The sequence below is a fragment of the Cordyceps fumosorosea genome (assembly GCF_001636725.1).
Source record: "Cordyceps fumosorosea ARSEF 2679 chromosome Unknown scaffold_16, whole genome shotgun sequence".
Taxonomy (NCBI): Eukaryota; Fungi; Ascomycota; class Sordariomycetes; order Hypocreales; family Cordycipitaceae; genus Cordyceps; species Cordyceps fumosorosea.
The window spans coordinates 467467-493980 of record NW_017387316.1 but is presented as its reverse complement, the minus strand read 5'-3'; the positions used below and the strand labels follow the sequence as shown (position 1 = coordinate 493980).

The following is a 26514-nucleotide window of genomic DNA, read 5'->3' as shown; positions in this document are numbered from 1 at the left end:
TGTGACGGCCAAAGAAAAGGCGATGAATAGTTACTAAAACTGGGAATAAAGAATTATTGGAGTACCCAGAGTACATTTCTTCTTGCGAAATGGAAGCTATACCGGTAATGTAAAGTAAAACGCCAAACCCCGAGCATAAGAAAACTTCCAGCGTATCTCACTCCCTAGCCCCTCCAGTCCTCCATTTGGACAGCATACAATTGACCAGACTTGACTTCCTCGACTTTGTATATGATCGGCGCTGCCTTTTCGAGCTTCGACGCTCAAAGCAAAATTGAGGGTGGATATTGCAGTGATTTTCGTGCTGATGCGACAGAGGGGATGTAGATGTAGGTGGCTGGTGGTGATGATTGAAGTCGCGAGCCCTCTCCATAGAATTTGTCGCGTCAGAAAGCTTATTTGCCAGTGCAGAGATAATTTCTAGATTGCTCGATGAGGCAAAGGAGATATTTTGCAAGGTCTGTAGTGTCTGTAGTTGCGCGTTGACTTGGGCCTCCAAGCAGCGAACCTGACTTCCCAGGGTGTCATTTTGTGTTTGAAGATCGGTGTTCTCTGAGTCGAATCGTCGAATGTTGAGCCGCAACGGTCCCATGGCCTCAGCTAGCTTCTGCTCGATGACCTGCTCGATAATCGTGTAGATAGTTTCGGAAACGCGTGACAAGTCCTGCGGCGGCGGGTGTGGTGGCGCGTTCTGCGGCGCAGGTTCAAAAGCTCCAAATCTCGGCAGCTGCGGCATCCCACGGCCCTCTTGCGCAGAAGAAGAAGGATAGTTGGTAGACACTGGAAGTGGCGGCGTGTGGCCGGAAATGGGCGATTCGGGAGGTGTAAGCAGGCCAGAGCAGCTCGGCGGCCGCGCGGTTGGGTTGAAGCGGGCGTTGGGGAGCACGAATCGATCGTGGATATCCGTGACAAGAGGCATGATTTCTCAAGAAGAAAGATCTTGCAAAAGAATCTCAAGATGGGCAGATTGGAGAATTGAAGATGGCAAAGCGAAGCTCTCGCCATGGCGGAAAGGGAGAACATGTTGTATATACCCTCTCTTCTCGTCCACCGCTTCTTTCGTCAAAGTCTGGGAAACGCAAAATAAACAATACCATTGATGCTGCTCCCAGTTCAGAGCCACCGACTCAAGCCTTCCTATTGTCTCCTCGCGGGGCTATTGACAAGTGAGGTGACTCGAGCGAAATAGGACACAGCGGCATGCAGGGGACCAGGCCCATTGAACTTTCGAGCTTCAATGGGGGGGCACATCCGTTTGCATCTTTACCTAATACCTTTTTTGGACTATTTAGTCGGGTTTTCTTTTTCAATTTTATACATGGGCAGTCACTGTTTGCTTCGCAGAGAGGTCTAGGGTTAAGATGGAAATACTCCGCGGTTGATTGATATCGGCTGCCAGAACTGACGAGTCGTAAATCATGTTACTTGCTTCTTTTGTTCAGCGTATTTTGCTTGCTCTGAAGAACAAAAAAAGCCCAAATGTTTTTTCATGCATCTCTCCCAAAATTCAATATCCCAAAGATTGCAAAAAAGAACCCTCCTCTCCTCCATGGCTTTGCATGCGAAGGCTTGGCCAGACAGCGACAGCAGCGGCAGGCCTCCTCGCAAGTAGAACGACTTGAACCGTTCCTGTCTTAGCCCATTCATCAACATTCTCGGGAGCAATCTGGATAGGCCATGGTTAGCAAAAAAAGAAATGGGGTTTTTTCCCGCAATGTTCGTATTCAGTAGCACGTACCAGACAGGGAAGAGTCAGACTCGGCCTTGACGTCCACCTTTTCTTCTTCTTTTTCTTCCCCCTCGTCCTTAACCTGGGGCTTCTTGGCGCGCGTAGCCGTCTTGGCCTTCTTCACGGCCGAGGCCTTGGGAGCGGCAGGTGCCTTGCGCTTCTTGGCCGGTGGTTTGGCCGGCTCTGCTTCATCGCCATCGTCGTCGTCGGCGGTGGTGGTAGCGGCGGCAGTCGGCTTGGGAGCGCTGGCAATGGACTTGAGAAGACGCTCATACCGCTTAGTTCTGGAAAGCGGGTTGTTTGATCAGTATCTTTTGCGTGGGTAGGAGAGAGGCAGGGAAAGGGGAGGTGGACGAAGAGGAAATTGGACATACGCAGCGCCCTTGGACACGATGTCGAGCTCTTTGGCAACGAGTTCAAAGTTTGGCTGCATACACAAGTCAGTATTAAGAAAGTTCAGTATGGACTCAAGGCTCGGGGGCAGTGTGATGCGCACCTTTCCGTTGGTGCTGTGGTTGATGCAAGCAACCAGAAAGCGGACGTTTTGGTCGGAGCCAGCAGCCTTGTTGGACATGATGTCGGTCGGAGGCTTGAAATGATCAAGCAATAGAAAGAAGTTCAGGAGTAGTGAGGATTAAGGATGGCTTCTTGGAAGGTGGTTGAAGAAGATTGGGTGGATGGTGCAGCTGATGACAGAGTGATGTGACCGGGCCAGCTCTGGAGGTCGTGTTGAGAGGTTGAGAGATTCAAGGAGGAAGGAAACCAATAGCTAAAGGGCACGTGAATTCAGGCAACCGCTATTTAAGAAAATGAGACAGGAAAAACTGGAGGCTGGTAGAAGATGTAAATAAAGCAGTATGATGCAGACTCAAGTGAATCTGGCGAAGCAAGAATGGAGTCATTGTCAAGGTGAAAGTGAAGGGCACAAACGGGCACAGCTATGCCCAAAAAGGCATGCATTACGGACTGACTGCTTCACTCTGTTGATTTCTTCCGTGATTTTATAGCGTCTAGATGACGCCTGGGTTCTTGTCGTTGTTGCATCACTTTGTCTTGATTGTCCACCCAGTCCTCCTCCCTGCGAACTCCCAGCCTTGGTGGCTCGTTGTCAAAATGTAGCAAACAGTCCAAATATTCCGTAATAATCCCTTAAATTCCTCTCGTTTCTTAAGCCATCTAAGTCCGACAAACAGCACCCATCGCAAAGGAGGCGCTTCAAAACTCTTCGTCCGATCCGCTCGGCCTGGTTGCCGCCACGACCAGCTTCCGCTTCTCCTCTTCCTCGCCAAAGGCCGCGACATGGGCCCTCTTCTTCCCACCACCGCCGCTTTTCTTGGCCACCTTGTACGGGCTGGCCTTGTTGCTCTTGGGCGTCGACGGCGCGGTGCCGCCGCCTTTGTTGTTCCAGCCAAGGCGGACCTTCATCTGGCGGAAGCGCTCCTTGATGGACTTGGCGTTGCCGAGCGAGGCCGTGGCGGCCGTGGCGTCCCAGTCGACGTCGGGATTGCCGTTCATGTGGGCAAAGATGGCTGTGAGGATGCGCATCTCGCCCTCGGTGGGTGTGATCTTCTCGTCGTTGGACATGGCGTCGGTTCGCTGGAGGTTCTGTGGGCGGGAGAGGGGACTAAGTGACGTGGTTAGTATCTGTGATGGCATAGGTAAAGATTAAAGCTTACTGTAAGAAGATGAAAGAGTGGGATTGGTATAATTGCGACAAGACCAAAGATTGCGGGTGGTGATGTGTAGGTGCAAGGGTTGAATTGCGAGGGGCTTGAGGTGCCAAGTGAGCTTGCTGGTGTTGCCAGTGGCAGGTAGGGTGCTTATAAGAGCAGTGTTTTTAAAAGTCCCCAGGTAAATAGATATAGTACCTCATCTTTTTTCCAGCAGTGAATCAAACGCCCAGTAGTAGCTTGCGGCTGTCTCTCTCAATCTTACACGCGGCTCGTCACTCTGATCGACACTAGCATTGTTAAACGTGGCTTTCGCTCATCTCTGAATCATTCATCCTCGTCTTCTGGAATCTCAATAGCTGTATAAATAATAAAGGGAGCAATCAAGCACAACTCCAAGTAATCCTTAGCAAAAAACATGTCAACCAAAGCCAGATCCTTTACCCCTAGCGAACCGATGTGCGCTTGCCAACAGCCTCCTCTCCATGCACAGACTTATCTGTTTCCTCCCCTAAGATTCAAAAGAATGAAAATCCATCCGTCGGCTGCTCACTCTTGGCGTGGTCCCAGTCGCTCTCCTTCTTGACCGCAACGTCGGTTGGCGTCTCGCTCTTCTCCCGGCCAGCCCCCGCCCGGGGCACTTTGAGCTCGCCGCCGTCCAGCTCCTCATCCGAATCGCGCGCTTCTTGCTTGATCTTGCGCCCGCGACCGCCGCCGCCGGTGGCCTTCTTGCGAGGCTTCGTAACTTTGGTGGGCGTCGGTGGCAGGTCGCCGGGCTGCGCGGAGCTCTTCTTGGTGGGACTGTCGCCCTCGAGGCCGTACTTGCGCTTGATCTGACCAAAGCGGACCTGTAACAAAAAATTCTCGGTCAGTCTACGTCGGTTTTCGGGCCCAAGGCCTAAACTTGAGGGGATGAGGAGAAGAAGGAGAGAAGCTTGCCTTGGCGACGCCAGCATTCTTGAAACCGGAGCTCTCGGCGACGGCGTCCCAGTCAATGTCGCCCTTATTCTTCATGTGCTGGACAATGTTGAAGAAGAAGATGGCTTCGGAGGGCGTTGGCCCAGGCTTTCCTTGCTCTGCCATGGCTGCTCCTGCTGCGGTTGGTGGTGTAAGTGGTTGGTGATGGTAGATGAGGGAGCAGGATCGATCGCGAGTGAAAACGGATAGGGCACGAAGAAATGATATGGGTACTTTACTTACGTTGAGATTTCTTGCGGCTAGGTTTGATCGGATGAAGAGGAATAGGCGCAGTTGGTATAGGAGCTGATAGTGGGAGCCGGATTGGAAAAGCGTTGTTGGCAGTGTACCTTGAAGTGGTGTTGATGAAAAAGGCAGGAATCAAAGAATTAAAAAAGGGAAAGGGAAGGGGGGAGTTTTGAAGAGCTCCTGATCAGAAGAAGTGATTAAAATAGGCGGTCTCGTCAGCAGAAAAAAATGCTGGGCAGAGGTGAGTTGATGAACCGAAAGTGAGGTGCTAACGGCCAACTCACCAGGCTGCAGCCACTGGGCAGAAGGTGGGCTGTGAAAGCAATAATCTTGTCGCAATTTATTACAACAGTCAAGCTTGCATAGTAGCAGATATTTAGTCTCATTGAAGCTGAAAGGGAAGGGTTGAGGTCAAAATAATATACAATTCTTTTGTTTCCTGCTCAGGCCAAGAAAGAGTAAATAAAGCAAAATCCTGAAAAACGCCGGTTTCAATTTCCGTGAGGAAACAACGCCTGGAAGCAGAAAGATGGAACGCAACCCAACCGAGCATCTGACGAGATGCATCCCAGTCCGGGCTTGGTGAGGGTGACTCCCATCAGTACATGTTTTTTGTGGTTTTGTCATAAGGTCATAACAAGAGAAATAGCCTGAAGAGAAGCGATCCACGTCCATCTAAACAGTAGCAGCAGCAAGCAACCAAGCAGTTTCCCTCTTTATATTACATCAAATCTCCGTAGCTCGTTCCTCTTTGGGTGTGGTATTGTCGTCGTGAGAGAAGTTCATCGCTTCACCTCATAGCATTATTTGTAATTGAGAAGGGGGCAAGGGGAAGGGGGTATCATTTAAAAATGTCCGTCTTGGAACTGATCGTCCCAGAGGGCCTGTGAGGCGGTGAGCTCTGTCTGCGTGGCGAGGTCGAAGGCGCTGCCAAAGTTGCCCATGTCGATGGCGGCTTCAAAGGCGGACATGTCGATTGGGCCTTCAAGGCCAGGCTCCTGCTTGAGAAACTCGGGGCTCGCACTGAGGGTGTACCCGGTGTGCGAGGGGATCTTCTGGATCGCCGAGGGGTCGAGGGACAGCGGTTGCGTCATGTCGTCGCTGCAGGGAGTCATGAAGCGAGGATTGTCAAAGTCGTCGCCGAGGTCGCCCATGTAGGGAGAGACGTCGGGGGTGAACTGCAAGCGGACAAAGGTGTTGGCACACGAAGCTGGCTCAAGAGGACCGCGGCGGCTGCTCGCCCAAACATACCTGAGGATACGAGGCTAGGCTGACGCCGGACTCGGACTTGACAATGGTGTCCTTCTTGGCATAGGATTCTCGGCGGGAGGAGGTCTTGGACACCTTGCTCGACTTCTCGCCGGAGTTGCGTCTCTTTGTGGGCTCGTGGCCGGTGATGGTGGCGCGGAAGCGAGAGTACCTCATCCGAGCAGCATGGCCATTCGTAATGGGCTGCAGCAGAACAGGATCGTTGGCGACTTGATTCCAGTCAATCTAGGGGGAGTTAGATGTGTGACGACGAAGACGTCGGTGGAGGGTGGGTGCGGGCACTCACGTCTTTGAGATTCTTTTGCTTGAGAATGGCAAAGAGGAATCGAGCCATGGCATTGTCGGCGTTGGAGGTCATGTTGGCGGAGAGGGCGGATAGTATGTGAGGGTGGTTTGAGTACAGAGTCAGGGAGTGGGCGAGTCCAAGTTGATATGGAGCAGTGACACGACGACCACCGAGTGTGACTGGAGCCTAGTCGCGTTGCTCGAGTTTCTGCAAGGCGGTATCCGAAAGAATAGATCCGAAGAAGAATATATAAACAATGCGTCAAGACCTTGTCCAGGGAGCTGATGTGGAGGAGGGTGTGAATGCAGGAGTTGGCGAGACGACGATGGGAGCAGGCGGAGGCGACGGAGCGGTCAGGACTTGCATCAACGATGAAGCACCGTAGAGAGAGGAAGGCTACGAGAGTTTGGACATTGGACGAGGTATGATTGTGATAGATGAATGTATTGGCAAGGCAGAAGAGGACGAAAAAAAAGAGAGAGAAAGCATCGAGCGGTGGCAAGGCACCAAGGCAGAGCAAGCACTTATATAGGAAGATGGTGTTCTACAGAGAAGGCTGTGGGCCTGCGGGAGAGTTGACTTCATATGGAGCAAGGATGTGTCAGGACCTAGACAATAGAGGTCAAGTGGGAATTTTGGGTTTCCTTTTGAACCGAATTGCACACACCCCTGATATATCAAGACGAGGAAGACAAGAAGGCAAAAGAGAGGATGACGAGGAACAAGGGCGTGTGGTGAGGAGTGAGGACAAGAGCCAAAAGAGCGGGGATGAGGCGCTGTTGCCTGGGCCTAGCGAGAAAAGGGAAAAGCGCAGAAGCACTGGCTTGCCTTATTTTGGCCGCTGAGAAATGCAGGCTCGAGCAACAAGCCACACTTGCTGGTTGGGGGGTGGTGGAGAAGCCACTTAAACCCCCAGAAACTCGCTGCCTCAGCGCGTGAAGTGGTTGACGGGAAAAAAGGCAGGACAGAAGAAGGAAGAAAAGAAGAAACTACGGGTACTTTACCGTTTGTCCTACCATTCCTCAAGATTCAGCCAATGTTCAATGCTGCGCAATTGGCCGTGTGCTTCCTCTCTCGCCGCTGTATCCGCACCATTGGTAACCTTCCCTCCCCCGTCCTCGTACCTACATACCTGGTTATTCATAATTCTCTCCCGCAACAAAAAAAGCAACGACAGGGATCCAGCTCGATTTCTTCTTGTTCCTTTGCTTCTGAAACCCAGTGTGACTCATTGATTGCCATCGAATCGGCTCAGCGAACCTCCAAGTGGGGAACAGGGGCGTGTAGCGGCCACAAGCACCCGTCCATTCCGTCAGCATGGGCCTGTCCCACCCCCAACAAACCCAACGCTTCCCCTTCCAAGTACCTCGTCCACCAGAAAATGCTGCGTCGGTGACTTTTTTTCACCTCGAGATAAATCGAGCAGCATGTCGAATCCACAGAGATCTGATAAAGAACCGTTGGTGACGTCTGTTGGTCCTTAAAAAAGGGCGCATCAGGAAGGAAAACCTCGTACTCCTATCCGTCATCATCCCCCCTAGTGCCCAATAAATTTCTTTTCATGCGCCGTGCCCTCATTTCTGATCAGCGTCGCGCTGGTGGTGTGTGTGTGTGTCGGACCCATCCCTTGGTCGTAGGTTGCTGCGCAGCCGGAGAGCGCAAGCTCAACCCGGTTCATCGAAAAAGAGGGGTACCACCAACCAAGAAAAAATCATCACCACTCTCAAGCCCATCGAATTGCTGCGCCAAATAGGATCCAGCAGTCCAAAAATGACGCGGAAAGTGCGTAGACAGACGTAAAAGTCGCTTCGAAGCCATTGCCAACATACTTGAGCGCCTTTATGGTCACAGACGTGCCCCAGGGCCGTGGGTGGCGAGGGATGGGCTCCCAGCCGACCGTCGGGAGACGCGACGGGGCGCGCACCTTGCGACCCTCCCAGCGTCCGAGTCACCGCCATGTTGCCACGAAAACACGTGATGACTCTAGTCCGCTTCAGGGAGGCGGCGCGCGGGCCAGCGAGACAAGAGCGCCGCCGCGGATGGAGGGCCTTCGTATCACACTCACACCACACATGGGGAGGCAGGCAGGCCAAGGACGAAGACCGCATCTGTCAGGTTGCCGTTCCAATCGTTTCCACTCCCCGATTGCGTCCGTGAATTGCGCATTCCATGGTCGAGACCTGCAGCAGTAAGAAAAGAGGAAGAGGGACAATCGGCGACTGTTTGTCTATGCTGCCTGAGGCCCTCTTTGTCGTAAACGTTGGCACACTTGCACTTGCAGGCTTGCAGCGCAGTAACCAACTGTAGACGAGAAGGTACAAAAGGTAACGCAGACTTGTCAGTACCAGCTGCAGGTACCTGCCTTGCAAGTGGCCGGCTAAACTGAGGTTGAATTCCGGCTATGTCGATTCTTTATCAGTTGTATACAAGACAACTTGTCCCGTAGCGGCGCCAGATGTTGGCGAAAATTGGAAATTTCAAATCCAAGCGGATGTAGTGACCAGCCCCTTTATCAACTTCTCTTCTTAGCTTGTCCCCAAGCCTTCAAGGTCGCCCATTCAGGCTGCAGCCTCTCTTCGGGAAGCCGTCGTGAGATCGGTACGTACCGTTTGTTTATGCCACCGAACCCAAGGCATGTCGTGCACGGGCCAGCGGGCAGCTACCCCACAAGTCCTGCCTGCTTGCAGCTGCGCCTTCTTCGCCCCTCTCCAACAAAAAAAACCACCAGCTCTCCTGTCACGCACTACCAATTTTCCCTCCCGGTCAGCGCCGCTCCTTAACAGACTCTACCTCTACCCTTTGCCCAGACTACAAACCCTCGTCGCCCTCGCTGGCCGCCCACCCACCACCCAAGACATCCGAAGTCACTACCGGCCGGACTCGGTGCCGCCCGGTCCCGCGCTGCACCTAAAAAAAAAATACGGGAAAGCCTTGGCCGTCATTCTACTTTCGGCCGCTCTGTATTTCTTCTCGCCGCCCTTGTCCCCGGCCTGGATTGACCCACCTCACCAAGAACCTCGCTCTACCTCCCCCTTCCTGACATCGTCTCATCCTGTCGGCCATGAATAACAAGAATTGGAATGACCGCGCCGACAAGGACCTGTTCTTTACCATATTGACGGTCAAGAACATTGGCGTCATCAGCGGCGCCGAATGGACCATGATTGGTAACTACATGCGTAGCATGGGATATGGCTTCACAAACGAGGGATGTCGGTATGTATCTCCGTCTCTCATCCACCCGCGCTTACACTATTCTCATTCTGATGCTGCCAATTGCATCTCATATGTCACTTTCGTCTCTGTGCCTTTGGTCCCCTGATCCTTACATATCCAGCGCTACTTCAATTCATGCATATAACACAAGTGTTCCCGTGACGCGCCTCGTTCAATTCCACAACATGCCCACCGCATCAACCCTATATGCAATGCAACCTCGGTCCCCATGCCTCCTCGCTAACATCCCATCCCCCAAGGCAACACTTTCAGGGCCTGCGCCGCGCCACCAATAAGATCGAGGCGATGCCGCCCCCGGCCGACCTAGCCCTCCGGCGGGTCGATCCGAGCCTGAACCCCATCACACGGCGACCCGGGCCTGGACGCGGCCGGCCTCGAAAGTCCCAGTCCGCCGGCCCCGCCGCGGATGCTGAGAGCTCCACCGATCCGGCATCCTCGGTGGCCGGCAACGTGGGCGAGGCGCTAGATCCCAGCCTGACCGCGTCGTCACCTGGCATGGCCCCGACGCTTCATCATCACCAACACCACCCCCAGGCGCACCTCCAACACCACCACCCGCATATCCAGTCGATGGAGACGGATGACGGGAGTGGTGGCGGCTCCGGCCATCAGCTCGCCATGGAGGACGAGCAGGCTCTCGCGGCCTCGGCTGGCACTCCATTTACGGGCGCCGTCGCGCACGAGGCGGCAACGGACGAGCATCCGTCGAAACGGCCCAGGCTCGACAGCGACGCCATGGACCACGAGTCTTCCCTCGACGACGAGGCCGTCCTGGCACTCGCCGCACATAACGGCACGACGCCTGCTGACTACGCAGAGTAAGTGGACGCTGATACTGTTCTTTTATCTGTGCCGTGCTGACAAGTGGCGTGCTAGGTTCAGTTATGGCGATGCGTAGGCCACTTTCCTTTTTTGTATCGCGATACATAACGAGAATACGGGTAGGAAAGCAGGTTTCCTCGGCGTTTCGGTTTGTTGGTTTCCTTGGATATACACGGCGCGCTCCTCTATTTTCACTGGACTTAGTTGGTTGTATTTTGACAAGATATACAGACATCGCGCTTACATTGACATTTTTTTTCCTGTCTATATATTATTGTACACGTGGGATCGCAATGCTGGAGAGAGGGGAGACGGGGGAGGGTATTGTCTGCTTTGCGACTTGTTTTACTTTTTGCGTTAGACTTTGGTATACGGGACCTTGCTCTGGGGGTGAATACAATCTGTTGCGCATTTCGTCCACAAGATGACATCCCCAACTAACCAACAATGTTCAGCTCATCCGCCTCTTCAGGTTGGTCGGTGCAGGGCTATGTATGTAGGTGGGCGTCGGATCGCAGGTAACAAGCTACCAAGTCACAACAAAGGCCGTATCCAGCCAAGGTGGTCCGCGAAAGTGAATTGGTTGACCCGATGAGGGGCCTGTTTTTCACTTCAAAGTGCAAACAGGGCACGCCCATTGCCCGCGCGGCGTTTGCGCTCTACCAAACGTATGCAGCGGATGAGCCGCCTCGACAACCCCCTCCCCCTAGTCATTTCACAACTCAACAACAACAGATTCCAACTGCTTCAACTTCTTTCCCTCCTTTACCGTTCTTTCAAGTCTTTGTTTCTCATACGTTCTGTTTCCATTCCCCTCTCCCAAAGAACCCGAACCCCCATCAGAACCGCAACCATGCCCAACAAAGCCGGCGTCTGGGAGAACGCAGACTTCTTGATGGATCTGTCGCTCGCGCTCTTCCAAGTCGCCAGCAACGCCGGCGCCCTGGGCGCCTCGGCCAGAGGCGGCATCGAGACGTACCTCAAAGCTCGAGGTCACGACCAGTCATGGGAGTCTGTCCGGTGAGACCTATCTATGTTGCAGTCTCTTCTTCTTGTCAATCCGTGCTGCAATCAGTCGATTTCCTTTTATGCCCGCTCCTTATCTGTTCAAGCCCGTCAGGCCGCCGTTTCGGCGCGTGTTTTTGCTTCGAGGCGGTGAATATCGCTCTAAGCACATCCACTGATCCATCCCTTCTATGATCCGATGGCCACCTCCTCCCTTCCATCCTTTCATCTTCCCAGTTCATCATCCAGGTTCTCTTTGCCACTTCCTCATCCTTCCCCCCACCTCGTTCCAGAAATCAGAAGCCTCTTTGCTGTGCCCTCGCGCCTCGCCGTATCCCACTGTTTGATCCCCCGCTTCACACGTCCTGGACAGCAGACCCCATCGATATGCCTCGTTCTCAGATGAAATGGGACGCCGCTGCTCATGAGGCCATGCTCATTTGCGTCTTCAGGCACTGCGAGCTGACTACCGGTAAAATGGGCAAAGTCCTCGAAGAGATGAAGCAGAAGGGCTATGAGTTTACAGAGAATGCCTTCCGGTATGACGTCCCTGCCAACGGCAGTACAATTGTCCCTTTTCCTCATTCATTGCATTTGTTTTTTTCCCGGCTTGGTGCGGTAATCCGGCACGTAGGTCAGTCACCTGCGCAGCAAAACAACATTGCCTTATTATCTACTCCCCTTCTCACCTTTCACATTCTCCCCTTTCCCCCCCTCCCCCCCTTCCCAAAGCACAACAATCACCACCCTTTCACTCCCACATTAGCCTTGCCGAAACGATAAATCTTCCTTGACAGTTGTCTGGCTCTCCACGTTACTTTCGCTATTCCTACCGCGAGGTTTTCCTTCCGTCCACCACAACCTACCATTCCCATCCGTCATGTCTGGCAAGCGTGTCTGGAACGCAGCCTCTCACGAGACTCTGCTCTTCGCTATGATTGAAGAGTTCAGGCCAAATAAGGAAAAGATTACTGCCATTGTTCAGCGCATGAACGACATGGGTCATGCTTTTACCTTTCACGGAGTCAAGTATCTAGCCATCCATCCCCCTTGATCACTTGGCTACCCTTCTATTACCCAAACCTTCTTTCGGCCGCATATCTCTTTTGCTAGACTAACCATTTTCCTCTCTTCCTCTAGTCAGCATATTCAGAAGCTCCGCAAGGCCCGCGACACCTCCGCCCTCGACGGCTCGGGCGACAACTCCAAGCCCTCGACTCCACGCAAGGCCACCCCGCGCAAGACGCCGGTATCCGGCCACAAGCGCAAGGCTGAGGTAGACAGCGACACCGACGAGCTTGCCTCCCCCGTCAAGGATGAGGCCGCAGCCGCCGCCAAAGCTACCCCGTCCAAGCGCATCAAGGACGAGTAAGTCTTTGCCTGCGCCCGTGTTCCCTTGCAGATACTAACACCGTCTCCTGTTGGAAGGCCTTCCTTTGACAATGGTGATTGGAAGAACACGGCCTTCCAGAATGTCGACTTCTGAGCAGGTACGCCGCGCACGCCGCCGGCCAGTGCTCTCACTGACGCGATGTCACGAAGCAGAAGGGATCGCGGATGATCACGACTACGCGGCCGGGGAAACATCACGACCTACGAAGAATGATGTATGGGAGTTTATTTGCTTGCTGAAAACTGGAGTAAGGGAATTGAGATACCAAATGAGTTTACGAGAGAGGAGATGACAGTATTGGACGTAGCAGGATTGGTAGAGACAACATTGGGTATTGAAGACAGGGGCGGCGAGAGTTCAGACTAAGCCGTCAAATATAGCATCTGATATCCTGTTCCCCGACACGCTTGCATCGTGGAGCATGTGCCACTGTTAACCTCGATCAGCTTCATGACAGGACCAGCACTCCCACACACGCGAGCCTCCTTGTCTCGAGCCAATGCCATGGGGCTCAGATATGCAGTCGGCTTCCGTGATGACATTCCTTTTTTTATACTACTTTGCTATGCCCTCAAGTTTATCGATGTTTTTGACGCCTTCTCCGTGGACTGCCAGGTGTCCACCAGAACGCGCTCCCTCCAGCACGGGGGCTGTCTACCGCGTCAAACACGCGACGGGTCACAAAAGAAACTTGCATCGCGCCTCGTCAAACTCGCAATTATTTATTTGTCTCTGGATCTCTTTTTCTTCTCCGTAATAGGGGCAGGGGCCAAGGCAGCGCGCGACGACTGTCACCACGTGGCAAGTTGTAGGAGAGAAATTTTTCAACCCAAATTGACGGTCGCTCTCTGACGCCATTTGTTTATTATTCCAGTGGAGGCAGTATTCCCGTGTTGAAATATTGCATCAGTTTGCATTTTGTCATTTTCCTGCCAATTCTTGTTAGTGTGTGGGCTGAAGTGATCAGAGACTGTGGTCTTTATTTGTATGCCGTGTAAGTGACGTTGCCTTGTGAGGAAGCATCAGCAGACGTTTCCGCAAAATCGCTTCAGATGATATTTTGTAGGTCAAGAATAAATATTTACGGCCCTTTCGTGCGATTAGAATTTTCTCTTGACATATAGCTCATCGGTTGCGCCCTGCAATCCTGATTTCTTCTTTTCTATCTGGTCTCGGGTAGGCTACATTGGACGCGACAACATTGAGCAGCCTATGTAGCTTTGCCCACATATATGCAAATAGTTCCAAATCTCACTAAGCTTGGGCTAATGGTCTAGGGGTATGATTTTCGTTTTGCATACACAGGGATACCGACGACCTCCGCACCGCAAGGTCAGCTGGAGTAGGTCCCGAGTAGTTTACTACGAAAGGTCCGGGGTTCAAATCCCCGTTGGTCCATTCTTCTTTCTTTTTTGCTTGCCTTTTTTATCTTGGTTGGCTCTCTTTTTTTCATTTTGTGTCGTGTCCTACCTCTGGATTCCTTTACGCAAATAATTGCCAGTCTCTATCTATCCTGCGTCACGCCGCGCATGTTCTTTACACCGCTGTCGTCGAAGTTGGTGGTCCATTCTAGCACCCAAGCTCCTGGCACCTGCCCGCTGCAGTGTTAGACAGCCTGGCAAATCTACTCGGTTGGACATCATGCTTTTGGTTTAATTCTCTTCATATTTAGATCATGCTGAACATTGATATTGTTGTAATATATCTGAGACATGTTGTACTCTGAAATTGATTGAGTATATATCGGGAACGGTCACCATCGCCGCCCTCCAGGCACCAGGCCGAGCTCCCCGCCTCCGTCATAGCGGGGCACCGCCGACCTGGCGTACCTGTGGCAAACTGAGAAGCTGCATCACCGTGAACCTCCAACCCACATCGCAAACGGCCAAGAAGCAATTCCATCGCCCATTAGCAAGACCTTTACTGCCAACAGAGAAGTAGTGGCATTTATTTTCAGGCCGACCGCTTCTTTCCGGTTGTTTACCAGTCCATCAACATGGCCTGTCCTCACCTGGAGGCAGCCAGTAAGCCGTCTCACTGTCCAGACACGCCAATCTCGTCGCTAACTCGGCCATGCAGATCTTAGCCCTCCGAACCCCTCCCAGTCGGTTTATCGCGAAGATTGCACACAATGTTTTGACTCTCTCGTAGGTCATACACGCTTCTCTGTCCTGGAGCGCAGCTAAAGTTGATAGGACGATGTCGACGGTCTCGATGTTTGTCTCCAGTGCTTCAACGGCGGCTGTGCTGGCGACCGCGCGCATAGCCGTCTCCACAGCGCCCTCCGATCTCATCCTCTCATCCTAAATATTCGTCGTACCCGAAAGAAAGTCGTTCGCGATGAGCCACCTGCGAAAATGTCCAAACTGGCCATCGCCGCCGAGACGGACGAAGACCGCTTCGACACAGCTCTGAAGGCGCGATGCCTCGAGTGTAACATTGACCTCGACGTCGCAGGCCCCAAGTTGGCCCCTGTTATTTCAGGCGTGATGAAGGCAAACACGTTCTCTCGCAGTGAGGAAGTCAAGGCCTGGGAACAAGAGCTTACCAGCTGCGAGCACGTTCTTTTGATGCAACAAGCTGAATCCCGCAAGATTGAGCAGGGAGCTCTCGGTCACTGCTATGCTTGCGACCTGAGAGAAAACCTGTGGCTCTGCCTGGAGTGCGGCAATCTCGGATGCGGCAGGAAGCAGATGGGCGGCGTTGATGGTAACTCTCACGCGCTGGCGCATTCTAATGAATCATCGCACGGCGTTGCTGTTAAGCTGGGCTCTATTACCCCAGAGGGAACCGCCGACATCTACTGTTATAAGTGCGATGACGAGCGCATCGACGAAAACCTGGGCCAGCACCTTGCTCACTGGGGCATCATGCTTGCCGACAGAGAAAAGACCGAAAAGAGCTTGACCGAAATGCAGATAGAGCAAAACTTGCGCTGGGATTTCAGTATGACGACAGAGGACGGCAAAGAACTTAAACCTCTGTTTGGCCCTGGCCTCACCGGCCTGAAGAACCTGGGCAACAGCTGTTATATGGCGAGCATCATGCAGTGCCTCATGGATATGCCGGCCTTCCGCGATCGCTACTACCGCCCCAATGACGATCTTCCAATTGTCGATGATCCGGCCACTGATCTCGAAACCCAATTGCGAAAGCTGGCCGACGGGCTTTGGTCGGGTCGCTACTCCAAGCCAGATCCTGCACTGACAAATGAGAATGGCATAGCACACCAAAAGGGTCTCGCACCCGCCATGCTCAAGCATTTGATCGGGCGAGGTCACGCTGAATTTTCGACCATGCGTCAACAAGACGCATTTGAATTCCTTCAACACATCTTCAAGATCATCACGCGATCCAAGCATGATCATGCCCTTGTGGATCCCACCAAGGCGTTTCGATTTGTCTTGGAACAAAGGCTACAGTGCTTGTCTTGCCGAAAAGTCAAGTATAGTACCAATGAGCAAGATAGTATCTTCATTGACGTCCCCCTCGAAAAGCTACCAGCTGCTGAAGGAGCGGATGCGCAACCCGAAGCTTATAAGCCTGTAACATTGAAGGACTGTCTAGACAATTTTACAGGAGCCGAAAAGGTCGAGCTGACTTGCTCAGCATGTGGAAGCAAAGATGGATTCACCAAACAGTCTCTTTTCAAGACATTTCCCGAAACTCTCGTTGTCAACGCTAGAAAGATGACGGTGGTCAATTGGGTTCCAGTCAAAGTCGATGTCCCTGTCATCGTACCGGATGAGCCTTTCCTTCTCGATGGTTATTTGGGAAAGGGTCAACAGCCAAGTGAGGAGCTGTTACCAGACGAGCCAGAGACGCAAGCACCGGCGTTTGTGCCCAATGAGGCTGCCCTTGCGCAGCTCGAAGCCATGGGATTCCCCCGCAACCGCTGCGAAAAGGCCCTTCACGCTACGGGCAATTCTGATGCCAACGCTGCCATGGAATGGCTCTTCGGTCATATGGAGGATCCCGACATTGATGCACCACTCGTCATCCAGGGGCAGTCTAGCGGCGGCGCGTCAACAGCCGATCCCGAGAAGATCGAAATGCTGGGTGCCATGGGTTTCGCTGCCCCTCAGGCAAAGAAAGCTCTCAAGGAGACAGGCGGAGATGTAGAGCGTGCCGTCGAATGGCTATTCAGCCACCCCGACGACCAAGGCGAATACGATGATGATGGCGCAAGTGCAGAGCCTATTGCTCCGCAGGATCCTCCAGGAACAGCGACGTTGCCCGCGCGCTTCCAGCTCCAATCCATTGCCTGCCACAAGGGAACCAGCATTCATGCTGGGTAAGTCTATCCCCATCCCATGCGGAAACTTGAGTTGTGTTGCTGACATATGTGATAGTCATTATGTAGCGTTCCTGCGAAAGCCAAACCCCGAGGACGCCAGCGGGTCTACTTGGGTGCTCGTCAACGACGAAAAGGTAGTTGAGGCGCACGAGGTGGAGGAAATGCGCAAGTTTGCATACGTATACTTTTTTTCGAGATGCTAGACGGGGCTTGATGTGTTTACAAAGGTGGCATAAACAAAAAAGTACAGAAGCATATGGTGGGAGTTGCTGAGAAATGGCGTGATGCATTATGAGGCGTGCTTAACCTGGTGCTCTGGAGTCGATGGTGGTAGACTGATGAAATACAAAGCGTACAACTGCTTCTATCATTCACTTATATATGATTCATTACTGTCAAAAATTGCAGAAAAAGACAAAGGACCAACGCCAAGACCATGTACCTCGGATGCTTTCGTGACCAACCGCCCTTCCACGTTCGGCTTAGGTGTACTAGTCGCCTAACCGATAGCTAACGAGCGTGTCGACGCGGTGGTTGGCCGTGCTGAACCCGCGCAGCTGCACGCGCTCGCCGTTCTCGATCTCCTTGGCGTCGGAGTCCCCCCACTCGACCGGCACGTCGCTGTCCGCGTCAGCGTAGACGAGCACGTTGAAGGTGCAGTCGCCGCTGAGCTGAGGCAGGAACGTGACGGACGCGGTGATCTGGCGAAAGATGGCCGCGATCTCGGCCTGGATCTCCTGCTCCGTCTTTTCCGGCTCGGGCGGCGCGGCGCGCGGGGCGTTTTCCTGGTCAGCGGCGGCGGCACCAGCGGAGGACGACTTGGACTTTTTGGGCGGTGCGGTGATGTCGACGCTGAACTGCCAGCGCTCGACGTGCTCGCCGGTGTCCTTGTCGGTGATGACGATGACGAGCCGCGAGATCTTGCCGCCGACCATCCACTTGTCGAGCTGGGACATGATCTTCTTGATGTATGCTTTTACTTGGTCGTCGGACGAGACTGGGATTATCGTTAGCTGGGAGGGGGAAGGGGCGGCGCGCGATGCGAGAGATATCGAGATCGAAGAGGGGAGAGCGCACCCAACATGTTGAGGCCATATTTCTTGACGCTGTCTCAGAGAGTTAGCTCGAGGCTTGATCCTGCAGCACCCATGCCGACACTTACGCAGTAAAGTCTTCCGCAGGGTATACGCCTCGCTGGAACCTGGTGCTTCTGTCAGACGGGTGTACGCGCGATTTCGGATATTTGGATCCTGCGTACAGGATCGTATGGATAGAATATTGGAACTGATGCTGGTGTTAGCTCTGACTGTTAAGGGAGATACGCGTGACGGAATGCTCACAAATTCTGCGACGAGCCTCGCGCTGCCCTTCAGCGACAGCTTATGCACCTTGCTCTTGTCCTTGTCTTTTGTTGGTTTCTCGGAGGGCATTGTGTCGGTTCGTCGATCGTTGTATCCGAAAAAAAAAAAAAAACAGTTCCAAGAATCTGAAAACCTGAATACGAAAGAGGGGGAAAAAGGTGTGGTGAACCGTATGATGCGCAATGTCGTCGTGTGCAATTTACTAGTTGATGTTTACTTCTGGGCGGCAGATGGGCTTGGAGCTCATGTGGATTTGCCCAGCGGGGTCCAACAGCAGCGGGGTCCAACAGCAGCGGGGGAGAAAGGGTAATCTGTACCTAAAGGGTACTAACCTAGGTACCAAGGTGCTTTGAACATTTGATCCTTCTACGATTTGAGTTTTTGCAATTCATTAAAATCTTTTTGTATCTTACAGAAGCTCTTCGTATTTTCTAGGCAGACTATGCAATGTTGAGTATCAATCGTCCGTACTGGCGGTGGGTAAAACGGCGTAGCGGCACCGTGGCTACACATGTGGCTGTACCTTGTGGCGCAATGGTGCGCCCCTCTGCAATCGATAACATAAATTTTCCTCTTCTGGGATCGCCTCTGCCGACCGCCAGTTTTTTTTCCCTGGCAGAAAAAAAGTAGACTTCTCCCCGCAGAAAGCGAACAAGAGACAGCTGCGACAATTCGCAGAACGTGTCGATTTCTCGAAACCTGTTTTCTCGATTATATAAAGATTTTGTCACATTGAACTACACACACGACGAACATGGCCGCTACAAAACGCCCCGCCCCCGAGGGTGATGGGGGTGATGGGCCTAGCCAGCCGCCCAAAAGGCCCAAGTTCATCCCCAAGAAACAAAGAGAAAAGAAGACGAAGAAGGGGAAGGGCAAAGAGCCCGAGATTCTCTCCGAGGGCGAGCAGGAACGTCGAAGAATAGAGAAGAAGGAGAGGAAGGAAAGGAAATATGGAGTGAAGGATAAGGAAAAGTCGAAGGCAATGAAAGCAAAGCGCAGGGCGAGAGTCGCTGCCAGGGCTGCCAATGCCGCCGCCGCCGCCGCCGCCAACGCTGCCGCCAAGGCTGCCGCTACCGCCGGCAAGAATAACGACTCGGACGAGGTAATGGAAGACCAGGATGCGGTGGAAGTCGATGCCCAGAAGAAGGCTGGCAAGGAGGAGACGAAGAAGCTCAAGCAAACCAAGAACGCCGATCAGCAGGCCGAAGAGGAGACTGAGACTGACGCTGATGACGAAGAGGAGGAAGAGGTAGAGGAGGACGAAAGTGAGGAAGAGGTAGAGGATGAGAAGATGGAGGAGGAAGCACCCAAGCCTAAGAAAGAAAAGAAGGAGAAGAAAGACAAGAAGCAGAAGAAGGAAAAGAAAGAGACGGATGAGGAGGAGGCGGAGAAGGCGGTGGCTGAAGAGGAAGCGCCTAAACTACAGAAAGAGAAGAAGGAAAAGAAAGAGAAGAAGGAAAAGAAGGAGAAGAAGGAGAAGAAAGAGAAGAAAGAAAAGAAAGAGATACAGGAGGAAGAAAAGGTAGTGGTCGAGGAGGAGGAGCAAGCGCCCAAGCCTAAGAAAGAGAAGAAGGAGAAGAAGGAAAAGAAGAACAAGACTGCGACTACGACGCCTACCGCCTCTTCCAATACGAATGGCTACCAGCAAACTGTCAGCCTTGACGACGTATCGCAGGCCGACATCGACGCCTTCCTCGAGACGAACCAAATCACCGTCACCGACCCCAAGACGAGCGATGACGCCGCCGCCGCGGCGCTGCGACCGATCCTCCAATTCTCGCACCTCCCTCCCACCGACCTGCTGACCAAGAAGGGCTCGCCCTTTGCCAACTACACCACACCCACGCCCATCCAGGCCGCCTCGTGGCCATACACGCTCTCCGGTCGCGATGCCGTCGGCGTCGCTGAGACGGGCTCCGGCAAGACCATGGCGTTTGCCCTGCCCTGCGTGCAAGCCGTCGCCGCCGTCGCCAAGCGCAGCGGCAGCAGCGGCACCACCAAGGCGGTCGTCGTCTCGCCGACGCGCGAGCTCGCCATGCAAACGCACGAGCAGCTCTCCGCGCTCGCCGCGCTCGCGCGCCTTCGGTGCGTGTGCCTGTACGGCGGGGCGTCCAAGGACGAGCAGCGCGCGCAGCTCGGCCGCGGCGCCGACGTCGTGGTCGCGACGCCCGGCCGCCTCAAGGATTTCATGTCGGACGGCACCGTGGACCTGTCCGGCTGTGCGTTCGTCGTGCTCGACGAGGCGGACCGCATGCTCGACAAGGGCTTCGAGGACGACATCAAGCTGATCCTCGGCAGCTGCCCCTCGCGCGAGCGCCGCCAGACCCTCATGTTCACCGCCACCTGGCCCTTCTCCGTGCAGTCCCTCGCCTCCACCTTCATGGTCACGCCCGTGCGCATCACCATCGGCCGCGGCAAGGAGGTCGAGGCGGCCAACGGCGGCGCCGTGGAGCTCCAGGCCAACACCCGCATCACGCAGCGCGTCGAGGTCATGGACGGCAAGGACAAGGAGTTCCGCCTGCTGCAGGTGATCAAGCAGCACCAGCAGAAGCCCGGCCAGAAGGCGGACCGCATCCTCGTCTTCTGCCTGTACAAGAAGGAGGCCACGCGCGTCGAGGGCTTCCTGAGCCGCAAGGGCATCAACGTCGGCGGCATCCACGGCGACCTGCGTCAGGAGCAGCGCACCAAGTCGCTCGAGGCGTTCAAGTCGGGCCACACGCCCGTGCTGGTCGCCACGGACGTGGCCGCCCGCGGGTTGGACATTCCCGAGGTCAAGCTTGTCATCAATGTTACGGTATGTTGGGCGGCGCATAGAAAACTGACCCTGTGGCTGACTTGGTTTTTTTTAGTTCCCCCTGACGATTGAGGACTACGTCCACAGAATCGGACGTACCGGCCGCGCCGGCAAGACTGGCGATGCCATCACGTTCTTCACGGTGCAGGACAAAGCCCACTCCGGCTCGTAAGTTTTTTTTTTGTTCTGGTCACTTTTGGCACAAGCAGTAATAGCTAACGATGGTAGGCTCGTCAACATTCTCAAGGGCGCCAACCAGCCAGTACCGGACGAACTGCTCAAGTTCGGCACCACTGTCAAGAAGAAGACGCACGACATGTACGGATCCTTCTTCAAGGACGTCGATATGAACCAAAAGGCGACCAAGATTACCTTTGATTAGATTAGATTTTGTCGATACTATTCTTGTTTTATTAAACATGGGAAGCTTTCGTTGCTAGTTTTATGCTTTTATACGCTACTTTTTGGGACTCTCCTTGTGTCCCTTGGAGACCTCCTTGGCGCCGTCTCTTTCTTCCTTACCTGGAATTCCGAAAGATTTGCCGCATTCTATGAGGAATCTTTTTTCGATGAACATTCTGTTGATGTGTTAGTTTGCTATAGAGTACTTGAAAAGTTTGAGTTCCGCATAGTACAGAAACAATGAAAAAACTCACGTCAACAGGAGTAACACTAAACCAGAGCTGCCTATGATGAGGGTAGCCTTGATAGGTGTCTTGTCAATCTCTTTCGCAATGCCGGTTTGATATAAGCCCGCGAATGTAGAGACGGAGAGGGCAATGGTCTCATCGGGAATGAGCCTACGAACAGAGAAGGTGTCGCGATAACGGGCAAAATACCGTTTGATGAAAAAGAGACTCCAAACGATGCGACACAGCATGTTCACAATATTGGCGTACACGAGGCCCTGAGCTCCAAGGCCCAGGACGCCCATGAATACGTAGGCGGAGCCGGCAAACATGGCAGAGAAAAAGCCCATCCAGACTGACTGCTGATGAATTTGGGCCTCAGTGGCGACACTAGAAACAAAGGCCTCGGTCAGGCCATTGATGGCGAGAAAAGGCACGTAGAGGCAATAAGTGGCAAGAACATCTCCCGCACCGGCGCCGTACCAGCGACTGCCGAGGATGATACGCAGTAAAGGGGGTGCGACGAAGGGCCCGATACTGACGACAAAGCCGGATAGGAGAAAGTATAGACGCATGAGGGCGCAAAGGCTCTTGTTGGCCTCTCGCACAGCCGAGGGCGTATTTTCAGGTTTGATGAGCAACTTGGAGAAGTATCTGCGCGTCGACTCCTCGATGGGCTGGAAGAGCAGGCGTGCGAGCAGGCCACCATAGTTGCTGGCAAGGGCGTAAGAGCCCTGCACGGCGGGTGAGGCGAGGAGGGAGACGAGGAAGGTGTCGCCCTGGGTAAGGATGTGCTTGACGAGGCTCTGTGCCGTCATGCTGGCGGCGAGGCGGATGGTAGGCCTGTAGAACCTACCGAGGATGAAGGAGCTAGGGGAGGCGTGGCGGATACGGCGTGGCAGCAGGGAGAAGCCGACGGGAGCAGCCATGCTCCAGCCGACCAAGCCGTAGAGGACGACGAGGGTGGCGGAGTAGGCGAGCTGACCCAGGGCCCAGGGCATGACACCAAGCTCGAGGCCGAAGCGAGAGGCGAGGACGGCTGTGCCAAAAATGACAGCAACGCGGATGAGGGCGGCGACGGACTCGGAGGCGGCACGGGTACCCACGTCGTAATGCATCAAGAAAAAGCAGGGCTCCGACAGCAGCTCGACGACGGCGGAGAGGCCGTAGACACGTAGGGAAAGCTTTGAGTACGGCGTGGCGAGAGTCGACGGCTGGGCGTAGGCCAGGTAGGTCCAGCCGAGGGCGAGGCTGGTGATGGTGCCGAGGACGATGGAGATGTACCCGAGGTTGAGGATAGCCTGGCTCTCGACGGGATCATCAGAGACACAGAGACCCCCGGCCTTGAGCCTGACCTTGCGCTCTGTGCTGGCCGTGCCGCTGGATGATGGTGAGGCAGCATCTTTACCAGTCTCGCCCTTGACGGCAGTTGACAGTTCAGACGAGGATGGCTTGACGGCGACAGCGTGACTGATGCTCGGATGGCGCTGAATGGCGACGCGCAGACTCTCGCGGGCAAAGAAGAGCACCGAGAGGTAGTAGACCTCGAGCTGCGTGGACAGGCCGAGAAGCGGCGCGGTGAGGTAGCGGATGAGAAGCTGGTTGGCGATGAAGCTGATGAGGCGGATTACGAGCTGAAGTATGACGAGGGTGGATGCCTCTTGGACCGGGCTCGCTGAAGGGGAGGAGGGGGAGGATGATGATGATGATGATGATGATGATGAAGATAATGGGGAGGAGCTGGCCGCTGCCGTTGCCGTTGCCGTGGCCGTTGCCGTGGCCGTGGCCGTGGCCGCTGCTGTTGAGTCGACGTCGACGTCGTCGACTTGGGGGGCAACAGAATCAGCACCAGCACCAGCACCAGCACCAGCACCAGCACCAGCACCAGCCACAGCAGTAGCAGCGGTGGCCTTGGCCGACTTGGCCTGCTTTGGCGTGCCGGCGGTTTTCCTTGCCTTTGGCGCCATTGGTGATGAAGTTCCCGCCCGTTTGCTGCGGAAAATCAACGTCTTTCGGCGGCCAGAACGCCAAGGTTTTTGGAGATATGGTTTTTGGTTTTTGGTGGAGAGATCAAAGGAGGCGCGTTTGCTGGCCAGATTGGGCTTCAGCGGGGCGCTTGATTGGCTTACCTTATTAACTTCGGTGCAGCTACCATAAGCTTAACGCGCAGTTTCTACGGCGCAGAGTTGCCATCTTGTCCATGTGTGAATTATCTGGATAATTATGGTGAAGGGGCCTTCAAAGTGCGCCTTGGAATTTTTTTCTTGATATTTTCGACATGTTTGTGGCTGCCGCCTGCCGTCTGTAAAGGCAACCCGCCAACCACCACGTGTCAATCACTTATTAGACTTGTTCAACGATGGAATTATAACTCGGATGGGCTGGACGAGTGCATAATATTTTGCTCTGTCTTTTAAGGGGAAAAATAAAATCATCTTTTATTAGAGAAGTTTAAAATCCTCGGCGGGTTTTCCCATCTAAATATCGGTTAAGAAAGTCGAAGATACCTGAAGAATGTATGTGCTGACTCTGTGCTGGCTTTCTAACTGTAGTATTCGAAATGCTGCATCCGAGACGGGGACCTGGCAGTGCGCAATCTTGGACTTCACCCCCCTTGACTTATTTGTTTCTGTCTGTACGAAATTCAGTAAAAAAAAGAGTTGATCTCAAGTCACATATTTGGTAGACTGTGGGCCAAAACTTGCGTATTTTGAACGTCGATCAGAGCCTCGGCGTAATCGACTTGCTGTATTTTTCATGACGTACTCGGATGATTAAAACATCCATTTATTATGTGATTGACAATAGTCACTTGGATAATACGGCCTTTCCCCGATGGCATTGCATACCCTTTGTCGCTCACTGTCTCAGCGGCACCCTCGTTTCCAACCAAGACCATGACGCTCTGCACATCACATACAGAACTGATGAAGCTTCTTCTTTCTCCTTTCTTTGCTAGTGAATTCATCTTGTCCCTTTTTGCCAATTCATGCCCGTCTTTGCTAGCGATCGGTGGCCAGAGACGACGGCCAAGAATGTGGTCCACCAACTAGGCTGTCACAGCGCCATTCCAACGGTGCCCGCGCAGCAAATTGCGGCCTCAAGGTAGCAGAACACTTTCTGCTGTGACCTCATCTTTCACATAATTCCCTCGGAAGCCCAGGAATGGTAAGGCTGCTCTTCTTTTAGGTGAGGCCCGACCCGGCCATCACTTCTCTGTTGGTCTTCTTACATCTTTGTGTCGACTCTCCCCATAGCTCAAACCAACCAGCCTCTCGCGCCTGGCATATCCAATCCGAAACTAGACGAACTCGACATATTGTAGATCCTCTCTCTGAAATTTTAGCCTAGATAGCGATGAATGATTCATACATGCGCTCTGCAGTTGGTCGCCCACCCCTCTCTGGGAGAGCCTCAGTTAATAATGTCTGTGACTTGGATTTCCCGAACCAAACTTGGCAACAGTAATTCGTCAGATATGAATTTATGACCAGTTATCACATTCCCCGATGACCCGATCGTATCATCGAGTCGGCACTGTGAATGAGTATCTCGCACTGCCTCCACCCACTCAATGCCAAACCAACCCTTGCACGTATACTGAGCCTCGATCAGAGATCTCCCGAATAGCCCTCCCGCACCCGAATTGATACTCAGAAACTTGAACGCTTAGAAAGAGCCGGACAAGAGTTTCGTTCAAGCACGGATGAACATGAGAATTTTCCGGTCAAGAGACGATCCTACGTCAGTTGGTAGCTTGCCCAGCTCCAGGAATGTGATCACCCATCACGGACAGACCATGGCCACGCTTCTGTCGTATCCCATAGCTGGGACTTCCAATATGGAAAAGAGCTGTTAATGATCTGCTGATGGATCTGTTTCGGATGGCGTGGAGCTCCTAAAGCTTGTGCGCAAGACGACTCACTTACAGCCACGCTGCCTCCGCACCGCGTCCTCCGTAGTAAGTTGCAATCTATCTATATAAGCTTCTTTCTGCCTCCTGCAAACATATTTCCCTTGTTGCTTTTTTTGATACCATCGATCCCGAAGGAACAGCATACAAACCTCCCAACTGCCTCCTCCTTTCTGTCCACACATCTACAGCAAAGCCCCAAGCATGCAGTTCAAGACTCTCCACGTCCTCGTGCTGGCCGTCGCCGCTCAATCGGCCAGCGCAACCATCCCCAAGCGCCAGATTTTGCCTATCGGCAATCCCGTCGGCGATGTCGTCGGTACAGCCACCTCGGCCCTCAGCTCTGCCACTTCTGCTGCCACTTCCGTTCTTCCCAAACCCCCCGCCTTCAAGCGGCGTCAAGTTCTACCTACCGGAAACCCCGTTGGCGATCTCACCAGCGCCGCGACGTCGGCTCTCAGCTCGGCCACTTCCGCCGTCACGGCTCTTCCGAAGCCTCCTGCCTCCAAGCGCCAGGTCCTGCCGACCGGCAACCCTGTCGGTGACCTGACCAGTGCTGCAACATCAGCTCTCAGCTCTGCCACCTCTGCTGCCACTTCCGTCCTTCCGAAGCCTCCTGCCACCAAGCGCCAAGTCCTGCCCACCGGCAGCCCCGTCGGCGACGCGGTCAAGACGGCGACGTCCGCCCTGACTTCCGCCGCCACCACGTCCGCTGCCACCAGCCAGAGGGCTCCCGCCGCCCCGAGCGCCCCCGGCCCGTCCAAGTTCAAGGTTGTTCATCGGCGCCGCACGGCCGCCGCCGCGAACGTTTAAAAAAAAAGCGGCTCGGCATTTCCTCTAGCGGTCTTGAGCTACAGGAATAGATTCGGAGGAGGTGCAGGAAGCAGGCAGGACCTGAAC

General features: G+C 53.8%; 10 protein-coding genes across 10 annotated transcripts; 5 read left to right on the top strand and 5 right to left on the bottom strand.

Annotated features, from left to right (window-relative positions):
• Positions 1-1724: 1724 nt before the first annotated feature.
• ISF_06358 (hypothetical protein) lies at positions 1725-2303 on the bottom strand (the record flags this gene model as incomplete). Its single annotated transcript, XM_018849962.1, has 3 exons — positions 1725-2013; positions 2104-2156; positions 2226-2303. 3 exons carry the CDS (start codon positions 2301-2303, stop codon positions 1725-1727), a joined length of 420 nt encoding a protein of 139 aa, XP_018702939.1.
• A 641-nt stretch (positions 2304-2944) lies between these two features.
• ISF_06357 (hypothetical protein) lies at positions 2945-4482 on the bottom strand (the record flags this gene model as incomplete). The annotated part of the gene is made up of 5 exons (XM_018849961.1): positions 2945-3353; positions 3406-3548; positions 3855-3910; positions 3953-4247; positions 4348-4482. 5 exons carry the CDS (start codon positions 4480-4482, stop codon positions 2945-2947), a joined length of 1038 nt encoding a protein of 345 aa, XP_018702938.1.
• Positions 4483-5450: 968 nt separating this feature from the next.
• On the bottom strand, positions 5451-6232 carry ISF_06356 (hypothetical protein; the record flags this gene model as incomplete). Its single annotated transcript, XM_018849960.1, has 3 exons — positions 5451-5783; positions 5857-6099; positions 6161-6232. 3 exons carry the CDS (start codon positions 6230-6232, stop codon positions 5451-5453), a joined length of 648 nt encoding a protein of 215 aa, XP_018702937.1.
• A 2989-nt stretch (positions 6233-9221) lies between these two features.
• ISF_06355 (hypothetical protein) lies at positions 9222-10219 on the top strand (the record flags this gene model as incomplete). Its single annotated transcript, XM_018849959.1, has 2 exons — positions 9222-9376; positions 9637-10219. 2 exons carry the CDS (start codon positions 9222-9224, stop codon positions 10217-10219), a joined length of 738 nt encoding a protein of 245 aa, XP_018702936.1.
• Positions 10220-11072: 853 nt separating this feature from the next.
• ISF_06354 (hypothetical protein) lies at positions 11073-12710 on the top strand (the record flags this gene model as incomplete). Its single annotated transcript, XM_018849958.1, has 5 exons — positions 11073-11239; positions 11518-11786; positions 12022-12253; positions 12365-12592; positions 12653-12710. 5 exons carry the CDS (start codon positions 11073-11075, stop codon positions 12708-12710), a joined length of 954 nt encoding a protein of 317 aa, XP_018702935.1.
• A 1903-nt stretch (positions 12711-14613) lies between these two features.
• Positions 14614-17117, top strand: ISF_06353 (ubiquitin carboxyl-terminal hydrolase 14; the record flags this gene model as incomplete). Its single annotated transcript, XM_018849957.1, has 4 exons — positions 14614-14641; positions 14697-14764; positions 14813-16911; positions 16970-17117. 4 exons carry the CDS (start codon positions 14614-14616, stop codon positions 17115-17117), a joined length of 2343 nt encoding a protein of 780 aa, XP_018702934.1.
• Positions 17118-17405: 288 nt separating this feature from the next.
• ISF_06352 (HORMA domain-containing protein) lies at positions 17406-18344 on the bottom strand (the record flags this gene model as incomplete). The annotated part of the gene is made up of 4 exons (XM_018849956.1): positions 17406-17911; positions 17992-18020; positions 18077-18198; positions 18255-18344. The coding sequence occupies 4 exons, from the start codon at positions 18342-18344 to the stop codon at positions 17406-17408; spliced, it is 747 nt and encodes a 248-aa protein (XP_018702933.1).
• Positions 18345-19029: 685 nt separating this feature from the next.
• Positions 19030-21454, top strand: ISF_06351 (ATP-dependent RNA helicase DBP3; the record flags this gene model as incomplete). The annotated part of the gene is made up of 3 exons (XM_018849955.1): positions 19030-21072; positions 21128-21240; positions 21301-21454. 3 exons carry the CDS (start codon positions 19030-19032, stop codon positions 21452-21454), a joined length of 2310 nt encoding a protein of 769 aa, XP_018702932.1.
• Positions 21455-21529: 75 nt separating this feature from the next.
• Positions 21530-23668, bottom strand: ISF_06350 (oligosaccharide translocation protein RFT1; the record flags this gene model as incomplete). The annotated part of the gene is made up of 2 exons (XM_018849954.1): positions 21530-21650; positions 21729-23668. 2 exons carry the CDS (start codon positions 23666-23668, stop codon positions 21530-21532), a joined length of 2061 nt encoding a protein of 686 aa, XP_018702931.1.
• A 2150-nt stretch (positions 23669-25818) lies between these two features.
• Positions 25819-26427, top strand: ISF_06349 (hypothetical protein; the record flags this gene model as incomplete). Its single annotated transcript, XM_018849953.1, has 1 exon — positions 25819-26427. The coding sequence occupies one exon, from the start codon at positions 25819-25821 to the stop codon at positions 26425-26427; it is 609 nt and encodes a 202-aa protein (XP_018702930.1).
• Between the last annotated feature and the right edge of the window lie 87 nt (positions 26428-26514).